General features: G+C 44.2%; 1 protein-coding gene across 1 annotated transcript in view; it reads right to left on the bottom strand.

The window, feature by feature from the left end:
* Positions 1-17,257, bottom strand: part of LOC126248565 (histone-lysine N-methyltransferase SMYD3) — a 112,027-nt gene that overhangs the window by 18,226 nt on the left and 76,544 nt on the right. The window contains exon 6 of the mRNA XM_049949660.1: positions 9,685-9,861. Within this exon, the coding sequence (XP_049805617.1) occupies positions 9,685-9,861 (177 nt within the window). The remainder of the gene's footprint in view (positions 1-9,684; positions 9,862-17,257) is intronic.

The following is a 17,257-nucleotide window of genomic DNA, read 5'->3' as shown; positions in this document are numbered from 1 at the left end:
AGAGAAAATAACCATATGATCAAACCTGGTACTTACTTCAAAACAATCAACCTACCCACAGAGTTCAGTAAACTGACATTTGTAACAAGGAATTAATTTTTTTTTTAATTTTAATTTATTTATTTATTTTTTTTTTTTTATTTTTTACAAAATTGTAATGAGTATTATTCCTGTACTGCAGTATACATAAAATCAACAGAGCCCTTATAAGAAAGGTGATTTGAGAACTTTGGAGTGTCAAGAAGTCAGTCAGGCAGAAGCAAATGAACTGTACTATATAATAGCTGGATGTTTTCCATTTTGGAGTACAAACATGTTGATTTCTATGGATATTCATTTCTTTACTTGTTTTCAGATAAATACGAAAAGATGTGACACTGACAAAAATGAGAAAAGGATTGCACCATGTTTTTGTACTTCTGGCAAAAATAGAAAGCTGTACTTGAGGCAGGATATATGGGACTTCAGTCACATGTCAATGCCAAAGCCAAACTCGATACATAAGCAGCTTAATTTTTATACACAAAGGAGGTCTTCTTTCACAGTATGTGCGGCTGTGCCAAAAAGTGGGGGAGATGTAAAGTGAAAACAGGAATATAGTGATTTAAAGCATGGTTGTTACAGCTGTTCCATGTTGTGGACCTATTTGCAGTATTGCCCAACACCAGTTCAATATTCAAAAAGCATTAGTACAGTGAGTGCCACAATTGGCTGCTACTCTGCAGAATATGATTTAAGAGGAAGAAACAAAAGGTATGTTACGCAATACCAAGCTTTAAATTATATTTTTATGAAAATGGCAAAATGAAGCCCAGTATGCATTCCATTTATCTCGTAACTAGTGCTGTGATGTACACATTCAAGACTATCTGAGGTCAGGAATTTAGCAGTGGTAGCGGAAATAATAATATTTGAAAATCAAAAGGTCATAGAATACAAAGCCATACTTATGTCAGTAACACAGTACAATACACTTATCTTAAAGTCAATCTGTAAACTGAGGGGTAAAACATAATACAGGGCATTTCATATTTTGTGGCACTTCAGTCACAGGCATAGCATTAGGAAAATATGTTGTCAACATAACTGCCCAAGGTATTGTAGTGTGTCTTATCACATCGATATTCAGGAAAATCTGAATAGTTAGTTTCCACAAACAATTAATGAGACTATCCTTAACACGAAGTGAAGCAAGTATCCAACAAATCAAAAACACTCAATGATGAAATTAATCTGTTGATGTATACCACTTCAAGACTTCATGTGAATTTAAGTAGCCATCGTTATGTAGAGATTTTCCGGTGATTGTATCGCCCCACAGGAAAACATCACAATCTGACAACACGAAGAGGTCTAACCTTTGGTGTGGTTTGTATGTATATCTACATCAAATTAAACCAGAAGAATAACATTTGATTTTAAAACATTAAAAAGAGGCCCCATATTGGGGCACACGGCCCCAAATTATACACAATGTCACGAGGTCCATTCTACCCCACTTACTGCTGGACATAGCATAAAAGCAGATGAGATTCAGTGTTTGTTTTCACGGCACAACAGAGTCAACACAGGTAGATAATTACATGCAGTACAGGGCAAAAACATAAAATCTGCTTGTAGAACTGTTTCAATATTACATTCTTAAATCTCTTTTTCTTAATTGTAAGTGGTTATCTTTTTCAGACAAATCTAGTCATTAATATATAAAACTGCCACCACCAAAATGTAAGAGTATTCCACGTATTGGAAGGAGGCCACTTTGAAAGGAGGTAAAATGCAGGCTGAGGTCAGTCATAATTTGGAGTATCTAGAAAGCTTTTTCAAATAAAATTTGCAGTATACATGGATATATGAGCAACAAATAATCATGAGGCTGACAACAAAAAAACTGTTGTCAAAGCCGATAGAGTTATTAGAAGACAATGTGTAGCAGACCCTCAGAAAACTACATAACAAATTGCTGATGATCTAAACAAGCATTAAGGAGCAGAATTCATGGTTTTACAGTAAAGCGATGACCTCATAATCAGGGCTTTACAGGCTGTCACTCTTGCAATAAACCTTTCATTAGTTCAAAAAACAGGAACAAGAGAATTTCCTTTGATAAAGAACACTGCAGGTGGATATCAAGAATGGTCCAAGGTGTTATGGAGCTATGAAAGTAAATTTAATTTGATATCTTTCAGTGAGATTCGGTATATTTGTGATTACAGCGGGGAAAGATATAATCCACACCATCAGGTTCCAACCACAAGGCATGGAGGAAACATTATTGTGTAGGAATGACTCCCCATCAAAGGAGCGTATGTCCAAAAATATCTTAGGGAGAAGAAGATAAAGGTTTTGACACGGTGTCAAAGTACGGACTTAGATCTGATAGACCATATGTAGGAGGTACTTGGCAGATTTGTTAGATGAAGAGGGCACTACAATAAAGCACATTTCTATGAAATTCTGCAGTCTGAATGGAAAATGATTCCTGAAGGACACAATAGATAATGTAATTGAACCTATGCCTTTAAGACATGATGCTGTAACAGCAGCAAAGGATCATACAAGGAAGTATTAATAGTACTTGTCACAGAAAGGAGTACTTACTTTGTTTCTTTCTGTTATAGTAATGGATTAATTTAATTTTTTAAAAAAGTATGAACAGTTAATTTCTGAACTTTATTTTCTAACACAAAATACATTGCTACTATAATCATTAATCTGCTGTAAAAGTATGAGATAAAGTTTTTTATTTATTCTATGTATGTAGAACAATACTGCCAGTAAAACAGTTGACAGAACAGTCACTGTCTACACACCTTTAAGTACCACTGTATCAACGCTACACACTGCCAGTGTATCTGACATAGCAATTATCATATGGATTTATCTTCTAACAAAGTATGGTGAGCTCTAAAGAGGTTTTCTGGAGTATTAGAAATTGTCAGTTTCTCCTACATTGGAAGCATTAAGGAATCTATGTCACATTTAATACAATTTCTTCACATTTAATTGCACAGAAGTGGAGGAGAAGGAGCAGAACAAAGTATGATTTAGAAAATGCGATAAAAAAGGAAATGATATTTTCCAGAATTTTATTTTTGTCACTTAAAACAAAATAAAAATCACAAGAAAATCAAGCATGAACGTGGAACAGTAACTACTTTTTAAAAAAACTCAATTTGAGACAGAGCAAAATCTTGGATTAGAGAAGGATTGGGAGGGAAATTAGCCATGTCCTTTTCGAAAGGATTTAGGGGAACCACAGAAAACTTAAATCTGTGATGCCAGGGAAGAGCTAAGTCCCTGTCGTCCTTAATGCAAGTCCAGCTACGTACTACTTTGGCACCTCACTCCCACTGCCAAAGCTTCTTTTAAAAAGTAGTGTCCCATGATCTCAGATAAGCACATTGTGCACTGCACACCAACTTTCATGGTGTGAAGGGGGTTGCTGATGTTGTTGACTACAACTCAGGTCACTCCAAAATCTGACTCTACTTGGTTTAAAGGGGCAATGGAAAAATGCTCTCTCACTCACCCAGAAACTGGTTTTTAGTTTCCTCATCTTGATTAATTAAATTAAAAAGTTATTTGCAGAAGCTTCAAATCATATGATCTATTTCTTTAAGAGCCTGAACCATTTACATTTAGAATGGATTGAAGTGTGGAAGAAGCTAATCAATCTGTTTTTAACCATAAGCACAGTCCTATGCTGGTGATCTGAGTGTTGCAAGTTTCTTCCATTCCAACAAACATAATGCGACACTATACACGCATCCATTACACTCACCTACACACTATAAATACAGGTACGACACAACTTTCATGTATTTGCAAGGCAAGGGGCCACTGTGGATGGAGGAAAAAATTCCCTTTCCAATAGGCAGCTGAACCCACTCCGTGGGATTTTCCTGCCAACAAAGCCAGATCATACTTAACTCTAGTCTCAATTCAAACATGTTCAATGTTTTTATGTATATGCACTGTTTCATGTCTCTCAAACTTAGTTCTTATTGTTGATGAAGCCTCTTCAGAATTTTATACCCACTTTTTAATTGTACAGTCAATCACTGTGACAAAAGCTAAAATTTTTGTGGAAAGCATGATGCACCTAATCATCATTAGAATTACCATTTTTATATGATGCTTTGACAGTGTATGCCAGATGCTGAGAGTCTACCATTGCTACTAGAAGCTAATGGACATGGCACATGGCAGACAGTTTTCCCACCTCCAACACACAACAATGTACCATTTCTGTATTTTTCAGAATCACTCTTTATTCTGCCATATTTTTTAACTAAAACTTTGTTTAAATTAGGGTGCATACTTTTAAGTGTGTCAGTTCTTCAGCACTGTATAAAACTAAAAAAAAAAAAAAAAAAAACTAAACTCTGCCCAAACAAGGGGAAGGCCCAATGGTACCAACCAGCTGCCGTCTCATCCTCAGCCCACAGGTGTCACTAGATGTGGATATGGAGGGGCATGTCGTCAGCACACATCTCTCCTGGCTGTATGTCAGTTTACGAGTCTGGAGTCACTACTTCTCAATCACGTAGCTCCCCAGTTTGCCTCACAGGGGCTGAGTGCACCCCTCTTGCCAACAGTGCTCGGCAGACCGGATTGTGACCCATCAAAGTGCTAGCCCAGCCTGACAGTGCTTAACTTCAGTGAACTGATGGGAAGCAGTGTTACCACTGCAGCAAGGCCATTGGCTTATTAAATAACTGAAATTCCCAGATGGAACAATACATAAAATAAGGAAAGTCAACCACTCAACTATAGCAGATTGATGTGTAGCACATAGAAACTAGAGATCAGAAACTGAGCGAGTATGAGTCTAATGTTGAGAGTTGCATTCTTTAGAAATCAAGGCACCACTGTTAAAAGTCAGTGCTATCTATACTGGCTCCCTTCCTTGCCACTGTAGTTCTGTGAGTATGATCAGTCTGAGAATGGTGACACTGCAATCTCTCTATACTCATCAAATCGTTCTCTTTATTGAGACTTGCATCAGTGTGAGACAAGTCATGACTTAGTACAGAAGTTGAGTGCACAATCTTACTGTTGTGACAGTGCCACGACATTTAACAGTGCCGCCACGACAGTACGCGCAAACGGCGATAGAGGTGCTCCGCAATCGGCTGAGCGCGGGAGTCCCACCTAGCTACGAACGGCGCCGGCCGCATGTCACGGCACAGCAGTCGAATGAGAGATACTGAGTTGTTATCATGTAACCAGCTATTGTTTCTAAGTGAGTGTGTTTGAATATCCACGAAATTATTGGTGATGAAAGGTTATAACACTTTTTGGCGACGAGGTCGGAAATTTTCACTGCGTTGTGGATTTGTGTGTTCATGACGGGGCAGACATGGAACAGCTTCTGCAAGCGCTCATTGAACAACAAACACAGCTGATGGCTGCTATTCAGGCGTTGTCGACGTCGCTTACTCATCGTCTGTCTTCCTCTTCTCCGCCTCCGTTCGCTCCTTACGACGAGGCCGCTGAAGACTGGGAGGATTATGAGAAGCGTTTGCGGCAACACTTATTGGCTTTCGGCGTTGTCGACGCTCCTATGTGTAATTCGTTATTTCTATCTTGGATTTCCCCACGGATCTATCAGCTGCTATCACAGTTAGCCCCTCTGCAGGAACCTGCCTCTCTGTCCTTCCAAGAAATGTGCGACTTATTGTCTAACTATTACTGAAAAAACACCCACGTCGTTGCCGCCCGCTTGGCGTTCTACCGGTGTCGTAAACAGCCCCATCAATCTTACCGGGCTTGGGCAGCAGAACTACATGGTCTGAGTAGGAAATGTCAGTTTGTCACGGACACTCATCATGAGTCTTATGCTGATTCAATGGTTAGGGAAGCTATTCTACCGCTTGCTCCTGATAAAGAAGTTCGGCAACGTGCCCTACAACTGCCAAACCCGTCATTGTCGGAAGTTCTAAGCATCGCTCAATCCTTTGAAGTGTCTCACACTGCTGGCGCACAAATAGACGCGTGGTGTGATGTAGGCGCTGTACAGTCAACTTTCGACATGGACAATTTGCCTGTTTCACAGGAGAACGAAGATGTGGCGGCGGATCACTTGCGTAAACAACGTCGCGTTGGGCTGCAACGCTCGCAGCGAAAACAGCAACCACAGAAGCAGGTTCGTTCCGCAACTTCCTTCTTGTCCATCTTGTTTCGTACAGCATGTCAGGGCCGCGTGTCCAAAATGTTGGCCACATGTACTTCATGTAGGAAAAAAGGCCACATTGCTTCTGTGTGTCAGTCCCCTAAAGTTCCTGTCGACGAGGACGAGGCATCGGACTATCTCAAACAAATAAGTTGTTTGTTACTGTTTGTGTTCTGGATAAAGACATTCGCATGCAAGTGGACACTGGCTCTGCAGTAACTCTCATTAATTCTCGCACGTATTTGGAGTTGGGCTCCCCTCCCTTGTCTCCAGTTACGCGAAATCTGAGAACTTATAATCAACAGAAAATTCCTATCATTGGCCAGTTTGATGCTTCCACTGCCTACAAGTCTGTTGTTAGGCCCCTCACGTTTTATGTGGTGGATCATGCGGGCACTGAAAACCTGTTCAGTTATGATGCTTTCCAGTTGTTCGGGTTCTCCATTGATGATGATGTGCACCTCATATCTGAGGATATTTCGTATCAACAGCTGGATGGATTGTGTTCTGAATTTTCATCCGTGTTCTCTGCTAGTCTGGGTCATGCCAAGGATTTTGAAGCCCACATTACTCTTAAACCTACAGCTCGCCCTAAGTTTTTCCGGGCACGCCCTATTCCGATGGCATTCCGTGAACCTGTCAAGGCTGAGATAGACAGGTTAACAGCTTCAGGGATTCTCCTTCCTGTTACCTCCAGCGAATGGGCATCGCCAATCGTGGTGATTTCTAAACCAAACAGGAGTCTACGATTGCGTGGTGATTTTAAAGCCACCGTCAACGCTCAGAGCCTCACTGACACTTATCCTCTTCCCCGTCCTGAGGAGTTATTTACCAAGCTCGCTGGGGGCCAGTTCTTTTCCAAACTTGACTTATCGGAGGCGTACCATCATCAGTTGCCATTGGATGCTTCTTCCAAGGAATTTCTCGTCATCAACACTCCTTGCGGGTTGTATCAGTACCAGCGGTTACCATTTGGCATCGCTAGCGCGCCAGCCATTTTTCAGCGGTTTTTGGAACAGCTCACGGCTTCCGTTCCCGGCTGCATCAACTATCTGGATGACATTGTTGTCACAGGGGCCTCCACTGAGGAGCACATTCGCAATTTGTGTTCACTGTTTCGGGTTTTGCATTCGGCTGGGTTGAAGTGCAATCTGGACAAGTCACAGTTCTTCCAACCCTCCATTGTGTATCTTGGTTTCCACTTCTCCCGTGAGGGTATACGTCCTCTACGACAGCACGTTGCGGCCATTAACGCTCTACCCCGGCCGTCTACGGTCAAAGAACTTTAGGCGTTTCTAGGCAAGATTGCTTATTATCACAAATTCATTCCATCCGCGGCGGCGGTAGCTCATCCTCTGCATCAGCTGTTACGCAAAAACGTCCCTTTCTGTTGGTCCGACGAGTGTGAGCAGGCTTTTGTCTGCCTGGAGGCTCATTTGCACTCGGCGCCTTGTCTTGCCACATGCCGTCCGGGTCAGCTCTTGGTTCTGGCGACTGACGCGTCACAGTATGGCCTATGGGCTGTTTTCGCCCATTGGTATGAGAATGGGTCGGAACGACCCATCGCATATGCTTCCAAGACCCTCAACGTTGCGCAACGGCGTTACTCTCAAATCGAAAAGGAGGCGCTCGCTATCATTTATGCTCTAAAAAAGTTCAGCGTTTTTTTGTATGGTTCTAAGTTTCACCTCATCACCGACCACAAGCCGCTGGTCTCTCTGTTCAGCCCATCGGCGTCGCTTCCGGATAAGGCAGCTCACCACCTGCAACGTTGGGCCTTAGGCTTGTCTAGTTTTCACTATGAGATTCACTATTGCCCCACGGCCCAGCACGCCAATGCTGACGCATTGTCACGATTGCCGATGGGCCCCGACCCAGTTTTCGATCGTGATGAACTACTCTGTTTCCACATTGATGAGGAAGAATATTGTGCGGTCGAGGGTTTTCCACTTACAGGTTTGCAGGTCGCGTCGGCTACTGCGCGGGACCTGTTCCTGAGTCAGGTGATCGGTTTTGTTCAACGGGGTTGGCCGGACAGGACCAAGGGCCGGGCATCGGATCCCCTTCGCAACTACCATGCCTTGCGCCTTTGTCTGTCTGTTCGTGATGGTGTTGTTCTTCTGGCCACAGATGGTGCATCTCCACGGGTCGTGGTGCCAGCCTCTCTCCGCAAAGATGTTCTCAAAATATTGCATGAAGGCCATTGGGGGATTTCTCGGACTAAGTCCGTGGCCCGCAGGCACGTTTATTGGCCCGGTATTGATTCGGACATCGCACACAAGGTTGCTGCGTGTGGTCAGTGTGCTCAACAACTGGCTGCACCTCATACAATGCCCTCTCTGTGGCCTGATCCGGCGCAGCCATGTGAACGGGTGCACGCTGACTTTGCCGGCCCCTTCCTCGGCACTTATTGGCTACTGTTGATTGACACCTTATCGAAGGGAGGGAGGGAATTAAGTAATGCAGTGTATAAAATTACAAATGTGATCTGTTACAGGATTAAGTTATCATGGCAGATGGTCACTGAAAAGGGAGGGAGTGAGTGAGGGAGGGAGGGAGGGAGGGAGGGAGGGAGGGAGGGAGGGAGGGGGGGAGGGGGGGAGGGAGGGAGGGAGGGAGGGAGGCAGGCTGGCAGGCAGGCAGGCAGGCTACAATTACTGTGCAGCAGTTTTTTGTAACCAAGACAGGTAACCAATTGTCTACTGCCATGAATGGCCACTGCCAAAATGTAGCTAACTTGAAACTTGACCATTCAGTTGCCGTACATGTGGAATACAGCAACATAAATGACTTCAGCAGTTACTTCGCGTGTTCCATTTGAATACTCCCTCGCAGCACGTTTCTGTTTTTGGCTCTCTAGTATTTCCTGTGTTCTCTCTCTCTCTTTCTCTCTTTTCCCCCTTTTTTACCCCTCATCCCTTCTCTCTCCTCTCCCTCTTGGTCTTCAACTTCCTCTCTTCCCCCTTTTCTGTATTTCTTATAAGGTCTACCCCATCAAAACTCAATCTGTCACGTTGTGCAGCTGCTGAGTCATCTGCGTTTCCCACACCTGCCTTGCACTAATCTGCTACCTTCCCACTGCCTTAGCATCCTTCCTACCCACTGCCCATGTCCATCAATCCAGGTAACTGCTCTCAGTAAATGGCAATAAAAAAATAATCTGTGTTACTGCAGCTGAGGTAGTGTGCATTTGAGTGTATGTGTATTTGAATGTGTGTACTTTCTACTAAAAAGAGAAACAAAGCTTGAAAGTTAGTGAATACTGTTTTCAGTTACATGTGTCTCTGTGCTACATGTCGGTCTGCTATAGGTGAGAAGTTGCTTTTCCTTTATTTCATGTATAATAACAGAAATCTGAATACTGGTACTGTTCATCCAGAATGTTGGTGAAGAACAATGGAACCAAAGTTAACAGTGATGGTCTTCTAAGATAATTGGCTTTTACTAAAGAAGAGAGACATGATGCTTTTTTTTTTTTTTTAACACCAACAAACAAAGAGCATACTTACATAAGTATGTGAGACTGGAGCACCACATTTTGAATTAGGACATAACATACTGTCCATAAGACATGCTTCTTCAATGTCTTTACACTTTAAACATGAGCATGTAAAGTAATACGTTTGCTGCAGTTCTGCTTGTCTGTCAGTTGCATAATTTAACGTATCAATGTAAGCAATAAACACCTGTAAAAGAAGAATAACATACAACATATGACATGCCTTTCCCTTATTTTAAGTATAATGACTGAAATTTGAATACTGGTACTGTGCATCCAGAAGCACATGACAGTATTAACCATCTCGGGCAATTTTAAACTTTCATAAAAATATGAAGATACAAGCCATTTTACATACATAAAAGTGATTTCAGAATCCTTGCTATCAGAAGAAACTATACTATTTTATTCACAAATGTCTTGACCACATTTCGTAGATATGTTACAGTTAACCAGTTTCGATTCTAATGTGTCTTTGTCAGAACTAGAAATTTATAAAAAATGAAAATGAAAAATTATTATAACCTCTTCAAACCCAAGCAAAATTTTTCTATTATTTAAAATACTTTTCGATTAGGGTATAGCATATGGATGTCATAAATGAACATTGTAATGGTAGTTTTTTGTTATAGCTCATCCAGGTGGAGATTTACCTACGCCCAGCTGGCTGGACACTGGGTCTCAATGTGACTATTCATGATATATGGTCATGAAACTGATAACACACAATTGTGTTTTTAATTGTTATTTAACATATACTATTTACAGAGTATTAGAAAATAAAGACAAGAAAAGCAGTTACAGCTATCAGTAATCCTGAAACTGTTGTAGCACATCACAATCAGTTTTCAGTTGTGGAGGTCAAAGAAACATTTTCTCTCATTAGTGATACACAGATATACTTGGCATTCAGAGCATATGAACTTGGTTTTAGTTTTGCAGCCCTTGTTACAGCATCTCATCCTGTTATAACCTTTAATCACTAATAAATTGCGTGGATATACAAACGTAGAAACAATAGCGGGTTACATGCTACCAACTCCGTATCTGTCACTCAACTGCCATGCCGTGACATGCGGCCGGCGCCGTTCATAGCCAGGTGGCGCTCCCGCGCTCGGCCGAGCTGCGGAGCGCCTCTATCGCCGTGTTCGCACTTTTAAATCTCGTGGCACTGTCACAACACTTTTCCCCCCTTGAACAAAAAAACACTCACTTCCTTGGAGACACGGACAGTGTGGAGACATCCATGGCCTCTTGGGAAGCCCCGAGAAGATCCCGCGGAGAAACACGAGAGTATGGTCGAAAATGTCCAGGATGGAAGCTTGCGCATGGAACGTGCCTCCTGGACGAGATAATGGGTGAAAACTCTGGTGCAGCATCCATAGGTGTCGTGGACCTGGCGGTGTGCTCCAGCGAGATGGGTCCCGGAGAAGGCGGCGTCGCGACTGGGGCCAGTTCCGGCGTACTCTGAAGTGGTAGCGACATCGGCTGCAGCAACACGCATGGAAGATTGGCAGCAGCGACAGGACTGGCTTCTCGGGCTGGTGGAGGTGAAAGAAGGGGCGGTGGCACCGGCGTGGCCACCACTCGTGGGCGCATCTGGTCGTAATGGCGAACAACCATGCCGTTGTCCGTACGTATTTCACAAAGCCGGCGGCCGCGAAGAGCCTGGACCACCCCTGGAATCCATTTAGGGTGAGATCCATACCCTCGCGCCCACACTTCGGCGCCCACTGAGTATTTTCCCACACTAGGGGACACAGCACAAGGCCTGACAGGGTGAAACAGGTGCAGTAGAGTGCGCAGTTGGCGGCCATGCTAGAGTTCAGCAGGGCTGCGATCACCCAGAGGCGTGAAGCGATAAGAACTCAGAAATTGCACCAGAGCGTCATCTGTGGGAAAATCACTAAGGAATTTTTTCATCTGGCTTTTGAAAGTGCGGACAAGGCGCTCGACCTCCCCATTCGATTGTGGATGGAAGGGCGGTGCTGTAACATGATGAATCCCTTGTACAGAACAAAAATCACGGAAGGCCTGCGAAGAGAACTGAGGGCCATTGTCCGTGACAATCATGGATGGAAGACCTTCTAGCGCAAAGATTTTGGACAAAGCCATCATCGTCGCCGCAGAGGTGGGCGACGGACATCGAACAACAAACGGAAACTTCGAGAAAGCGTCAATCAACAGTAGCCAATAAGTGCCGAGGAAGGGGCCGGCAAAGTCAGCGTGCACCCGTTCACATGGCTGCGCCGGATCAGGCCATGGAGAGGGCATTGTACGGGGTGCAGCCAGTTGTTGAGCACACTGACAACACGCAGCGACCATGTGGGCGATGTCTGAATCAATACAGGGCCAATAAACGTGCCTAAGGGCCAGGGACTTAGTCCGAGAAATCCCCCAATGGCCTTCATGCAATATTTTGAGAACATCTTTGCGAAGAGTGGCTGGCACCACGACCCGTGAAGATGCGCCATCCGTGGCCAGAAGAACAACACCCTCACGAACAGACAGACAAAGGCGCAAGGCATGGTAGTTGCGAAGGGGATCCGATGCCCGGCCCTTGGTCCTGTCCGGCCAACCCCGTTGAACAAAACCGATCACCTGACTCAGGAATGGATCCCGCGCAGTAGCCGACGCGACCTGCAAACCTGTAAGTGGAAAACCCTCGACCGCACGATGTTCTTCCTCATCAATGTGGAAACAGAGTAGTTCATCTCGATCGAAAAACGGGTCGGGGCCCATCGGCAAACGCGGCAACGCGTCAGCGTTGGCGTGCTGGGCCGTGGGGCGATAGTGAATCTCATAGTGAAAACGAGACAAGTATAAGGCCCAACGTTGCAGGCGGTGAGCTGCCTTACCCGGAAGCGACGCCGATGGGCTGAACAGAGAGACCAGCGGCTTGTGGTCGGTGATGAGGTGAAACTTAGAACCATACAAAAAAACGCTGAACTTTTTTAGAGCATAATTGATAGCAAGCGCCTCCTTTTCGATTTGAGCGTAACGCCGTTGGGCATCGTTGAGGGTCTTGGAAGCGTAGGCGATGGGTCATTCCGACCCATCCTCATACCGATGGGCGAGAACAGCCCCTATGCCATACTGTGACGCGTCAGTCGCCAGAACCAAGAGCTGACCTGGACGGAATGTGGCAAGACAAGGCGCCGACTGCAAATGAGCCTTCAGGTGGACAAAAGCCTGCTCACACTCGTCGGACCAACAGAAAGGAACGTTTTTGCGTAACAGCTGATGCAGAGGATGAGCTACCGCCGCCGCGGATGAAATGAATTTGTGATAATAAGCAATCTTGCCTAGAAACGCCTAAAGTTCTTTGACCGTAGACGGCCGGGGTAGAGCGTTAATGGCCGCAACGTGCTGTCATAGAGGACGTATACCCTCACGGGACAAGTGGAAACCAAGATACACAATGGAGGGTTGGAAGAACTGTGACTTGTCCAGATTGCACTTCAACCCAGCCGAATGCAAAACCCGAAACAGTGAACACAAATTGCGAATGTGCTCCTCAGTGGAGGCCCCCGTGACAACAATGTCGTCCAGGTAGTTGATGCAGCCAGGAACGGAAGCCGTGAGCTGTTCCAAAAACCGCTGAAAAATAGCCGGTGCGCTAGCGACGCCAAATGGTAACCGCTGGTACTGATACAACCCACAAGGAGTGTTGATGACGAGAAATTCCTTGGAAGATGCATCCAACGGCAACTGATGGTACGCCTCCGATAAGTCAAGTTTGGAAAAGAACTGGCCCCCAGCGAGCTTGGTAAATAACTCCTCAGGACGGGGAAGAGGATAAGTGTCAATGAGGCTCTGAGCATTGAAGGTGGCTTTAAAATCACCACACAATCACAGACTGCCATTTGGTTTAGAAACCACCATGACTGGCGATGCCCATTCGCTGGAGGTAACAGGAAGGAGAATCCCTGAAGCTGTTAACCTGGCTATCTCAGCCTTGACAGGTGCACACAACGCCATCGGAATAGGGCATGCCCAGAAAAACTTAGGGCGAGCTGTAGGTTTAAGAGTAATGTGGGCTTCAAAATCCTTGGCACGACCCAGACCAGCAGAGAACATGGATGAGAATTCAGAACACAATCCATCCAGCTGTTGATATGGAATATCCTCAGATATGAGGTGCACATCATCATCAATGGAGAACCCGAACAACTGGAAAGCATCATAACCGAATAGGTTTTCAGTGCCCACCAGATCCACCACATAAAACGTGAGGGGCCTAACAACAGACTTGTAGGCACTGGAAGCATCAAACTGGCCAACGATAGGAATTTTCTGCTTATTATAAGTTCTCAGATTTCGCGTAACTGGAGACAAGGGAGGGGAGCCCAACTCCAAATACGTGCGAGAATTAATGAGAGTTACTGCAGAGCCAGTGTCCACTTGCATGCGAATGTCTTTATCCAGAACACGAACAGTAACAAACAACTTATTTGTTTGAGATAGTCCGATGCCTCGTCCTCGTCGACAGGAACTTTAGGGGACTGACACACAGAAGCAATGTGGCCTTTTTTCCTACATGAATTACATGTGGCCAACGTTTTGGACACGCGGCCCTGTCATGCTGTACGAAACAACATGGACAAGAAGGAAGTTGCGGAATGAACCTGCTTCTGTGGTTGCTGTTTTCGCTGCGAGCGTGGCGGCCCAACGCGACGTTGTTGACGTGAGTGAACTGCCGCCACATCGTCATTCCCCTGTGAAACAGGCAAATTGTCCGCGTCGAAAGTGGTCTGTACAGCGCCTACATCACACCACGCGTCTATTTGCACACCAGCAGCGTGAGACACTTCAAAAGATTGAGCGATGCTGAGAACTTCCGACAATGATGGGTTTGGCAATTGTATGGCACGTTGCCGAACTTCTTTATCAGGAGCAAGCCGTAGAATAGCGTCCTGAACCATTGAATCAGCATAAGACTCATGATGAGTGTCCGTGACAAACTGACATTTCCTACTCAGACCGTGTAGTTCCGCTGCCCAAGCCCGGTAAGATTGATGGGGCTGTTTACGACACCGGTAGAACGCCACGCGGGCGGCAACGACGTGGGTGTTTTTTCAGTAATAGTTAGACAATAAGTCACACATTTCTTGGAAGGACAGAGAGGCAGGTTCCCGCAGAGGGGCTAACTGTGATAGCAGCTGATAGATCCGTGGGGAAATCCACGATAGAAATAATGACTTACACATAGGAGCATCGACAACGCCGAAAGCCAAGAAGTGTTGCCGCAAACGCTTCTCATAATCTTCCCAGTCTTCAGCGGCCTCGTCGTAAGGAGCGAACGGAGGCGGAGAAGAGGAAGACAGACAATGAGTAAGCGACGTCGACAACGCCTGAATAGCAGCCGTCAGATGTGTTTGTTGTTCAATGAGCACTTGCAGAAGCTGTTCCATGTCTGCCCCGACACGAACACACAAGTCCAGAACGCAGGAAAAAAAATATCCGACCTCATCGCCAAAAAGTGTTATAACCTCTAATCACTAATAAATTGCGTGGATATACAAACGTAGAAACAATAGCGGGTTACATGCTACCAACTCCGTATCTGTCACTCAACTGCCGTGCCGTGACATGCGGCCAGCGCCGTTCATAGCCGTGTTCGCGTACTGACGTAGCGGCACTTTTAAATCTCGTGGCACTGTCACAACACATCCATTTATTTTTGTCTATAATTGGGCACAAAGGCAAATGTCTACTCTCACTTTTTCTAACATTTCTGTATGGCAATTGAATGACCTTTGTGCATTTCCTAGGAACTACTTCATGAGTTTCAGATTCAGAGTCTGAAGAGTAAATGTCCTTTCATGCTGCAGTTGCAGCTGAACTCAAGGATTCACCAATATAAATCTTAAAATCCTTAAATCCATGACTGATTTCCTGCTAGCACCTAGTGCCAGCTGATCCTTTCCGTACTCAATCCACGAGATCACAATCACCAAGACAATGAAATGGAAGAAGACTCTTACAGGCCACTTCTTTGTGCGTGTGGATATTCTAGAGTAAGAAATCATTCTGTCATGTAGATCCACACCTCCCATTGATTTGTTGTAATCACAGATACATTTCGGTTGAGGTGCTCCAATGAATTCTTTTGCTTTTCTGTCCCACCTTTTTACTATAATAGTGGGAGAAGCACCAGAGACAGTAGATACTACCATAACTGAACAATTATCAATCCACTTCAAAATGAAAATGTTCTCATCTTCTTTGACGAACTCATCAAAGGAACCTCCAACTCTCTTCATCAGTTCCTTGTCTCCAGTGAGTTCTGATCTGAGACCAGATGGAATATGGCTAGCAAAAGTAGTTCCTACTGTATATATTTGTCTTTCCAGTATGTATTATAGTAGAGGAATGGATGTGAAGTAGTGATCAAACTACAAAACATGCTCACTGTGAACCACGCTCTCTACCAGCTTCTTCACCACAGAACCTGCCAAACCGAGCTCTGGCTCCGGTTGCCCAGATGGCCAAGTGGTAAAAAAGAAGTCAAGTACCATTGAGTCAGCAGTTGTCAGCACAAAATTATTCAAACTGACTGCATTTGACTTATTCTTTACATACTGTCTAAGAGATGTTTTGCCATAGAAAGGAATCATTTACTCATCTATTGAAAGGTACGTACAAGCTGACAATGACAATCATTTTCTCCTAACACTGTCAAAAGCTGGTTGCACTTTTCATAATTTATTATTTGCCTTGATTTCATCTGTACTCTCAGATTATTTACAAAGTGCAAGTAGTTCCTCACTCTGGACATAAAATTCCTTGGAATTTCAGTTACAGCAGGGACCCTCAATCTGCCGCAAAAATACATTCTCAATATTGGTAGTTTCATACAACCTGGTATTATTGGTGCACCCACAGGCTTATTAATTTCAGTAGCTGTTACATTTAGAGGAAGCTGGTTACTCTGAAGGGCCTTTATGTTTGTCAGCTCAGCAATGATATGCCACACGTAACTTCCAAAATATTGTTCAAAATATCTTAGTGATGTCCACAGTTCCCTGCCTCCCACTTATCACTCCTTCTTGGAAATATTGGCTGTTTGATCAATAACAGATCTTTTTTTCTGCAGCATTTGTCTAGGTATGACCTTTGATTTACCGACAGCCCCTTTTCTCATTGCTGATGTGCTTGGACACAGATTCCTCTCTTCAGTTTCATCTTGGAAGAAGAAAGTTGAAGTTAAAAATCTTGATTTATTCATGAAACATTACAAATTCAATATCTTTTCCTATCTTCAGTACTTTTTGAATATGTATCTCAGAAGGTATCTATTGTAGCAAATAAAAGAATGGTGTAAAGTTTAAGTTTACCAGTTCAGATGAACTTCAGGTGTACACAAGCTGTATTTGCAGTACTGTCAAGGTCTTCTTCATCTGAAAAGTCCCCTATGTCACTCACATCACTGCCCTCTTCTACTACTATTAGCAGTTCTCTTTCGATTTCAGCTTCTGTGAGTGGTTCATTCATGCCTGTGTTAATTCGGAAGAAAAAAATGTTGTGAACTTCTAAACCTAATTAAAAATTAATATTTATGGGAGACTTACTGTGATTCC

Source organism: Schistocerca nitens, chromosome 3 (assembly GCF_023898315.1).
Source record: "Schistocerca nitens isolate TAMUIC-IGC-003100 chromosome 3, iqSchNite1.1, whole genome shotgun sequence".
NCBI lineage: Eukaryota > Metazoa > Arthropoda > Insecta > Orthoptera > Acrididae > Schistocerca > Schistocerca nitens.
This window is presented reverse-complemented; position numbering and strand designations above follow the sequence as displayed.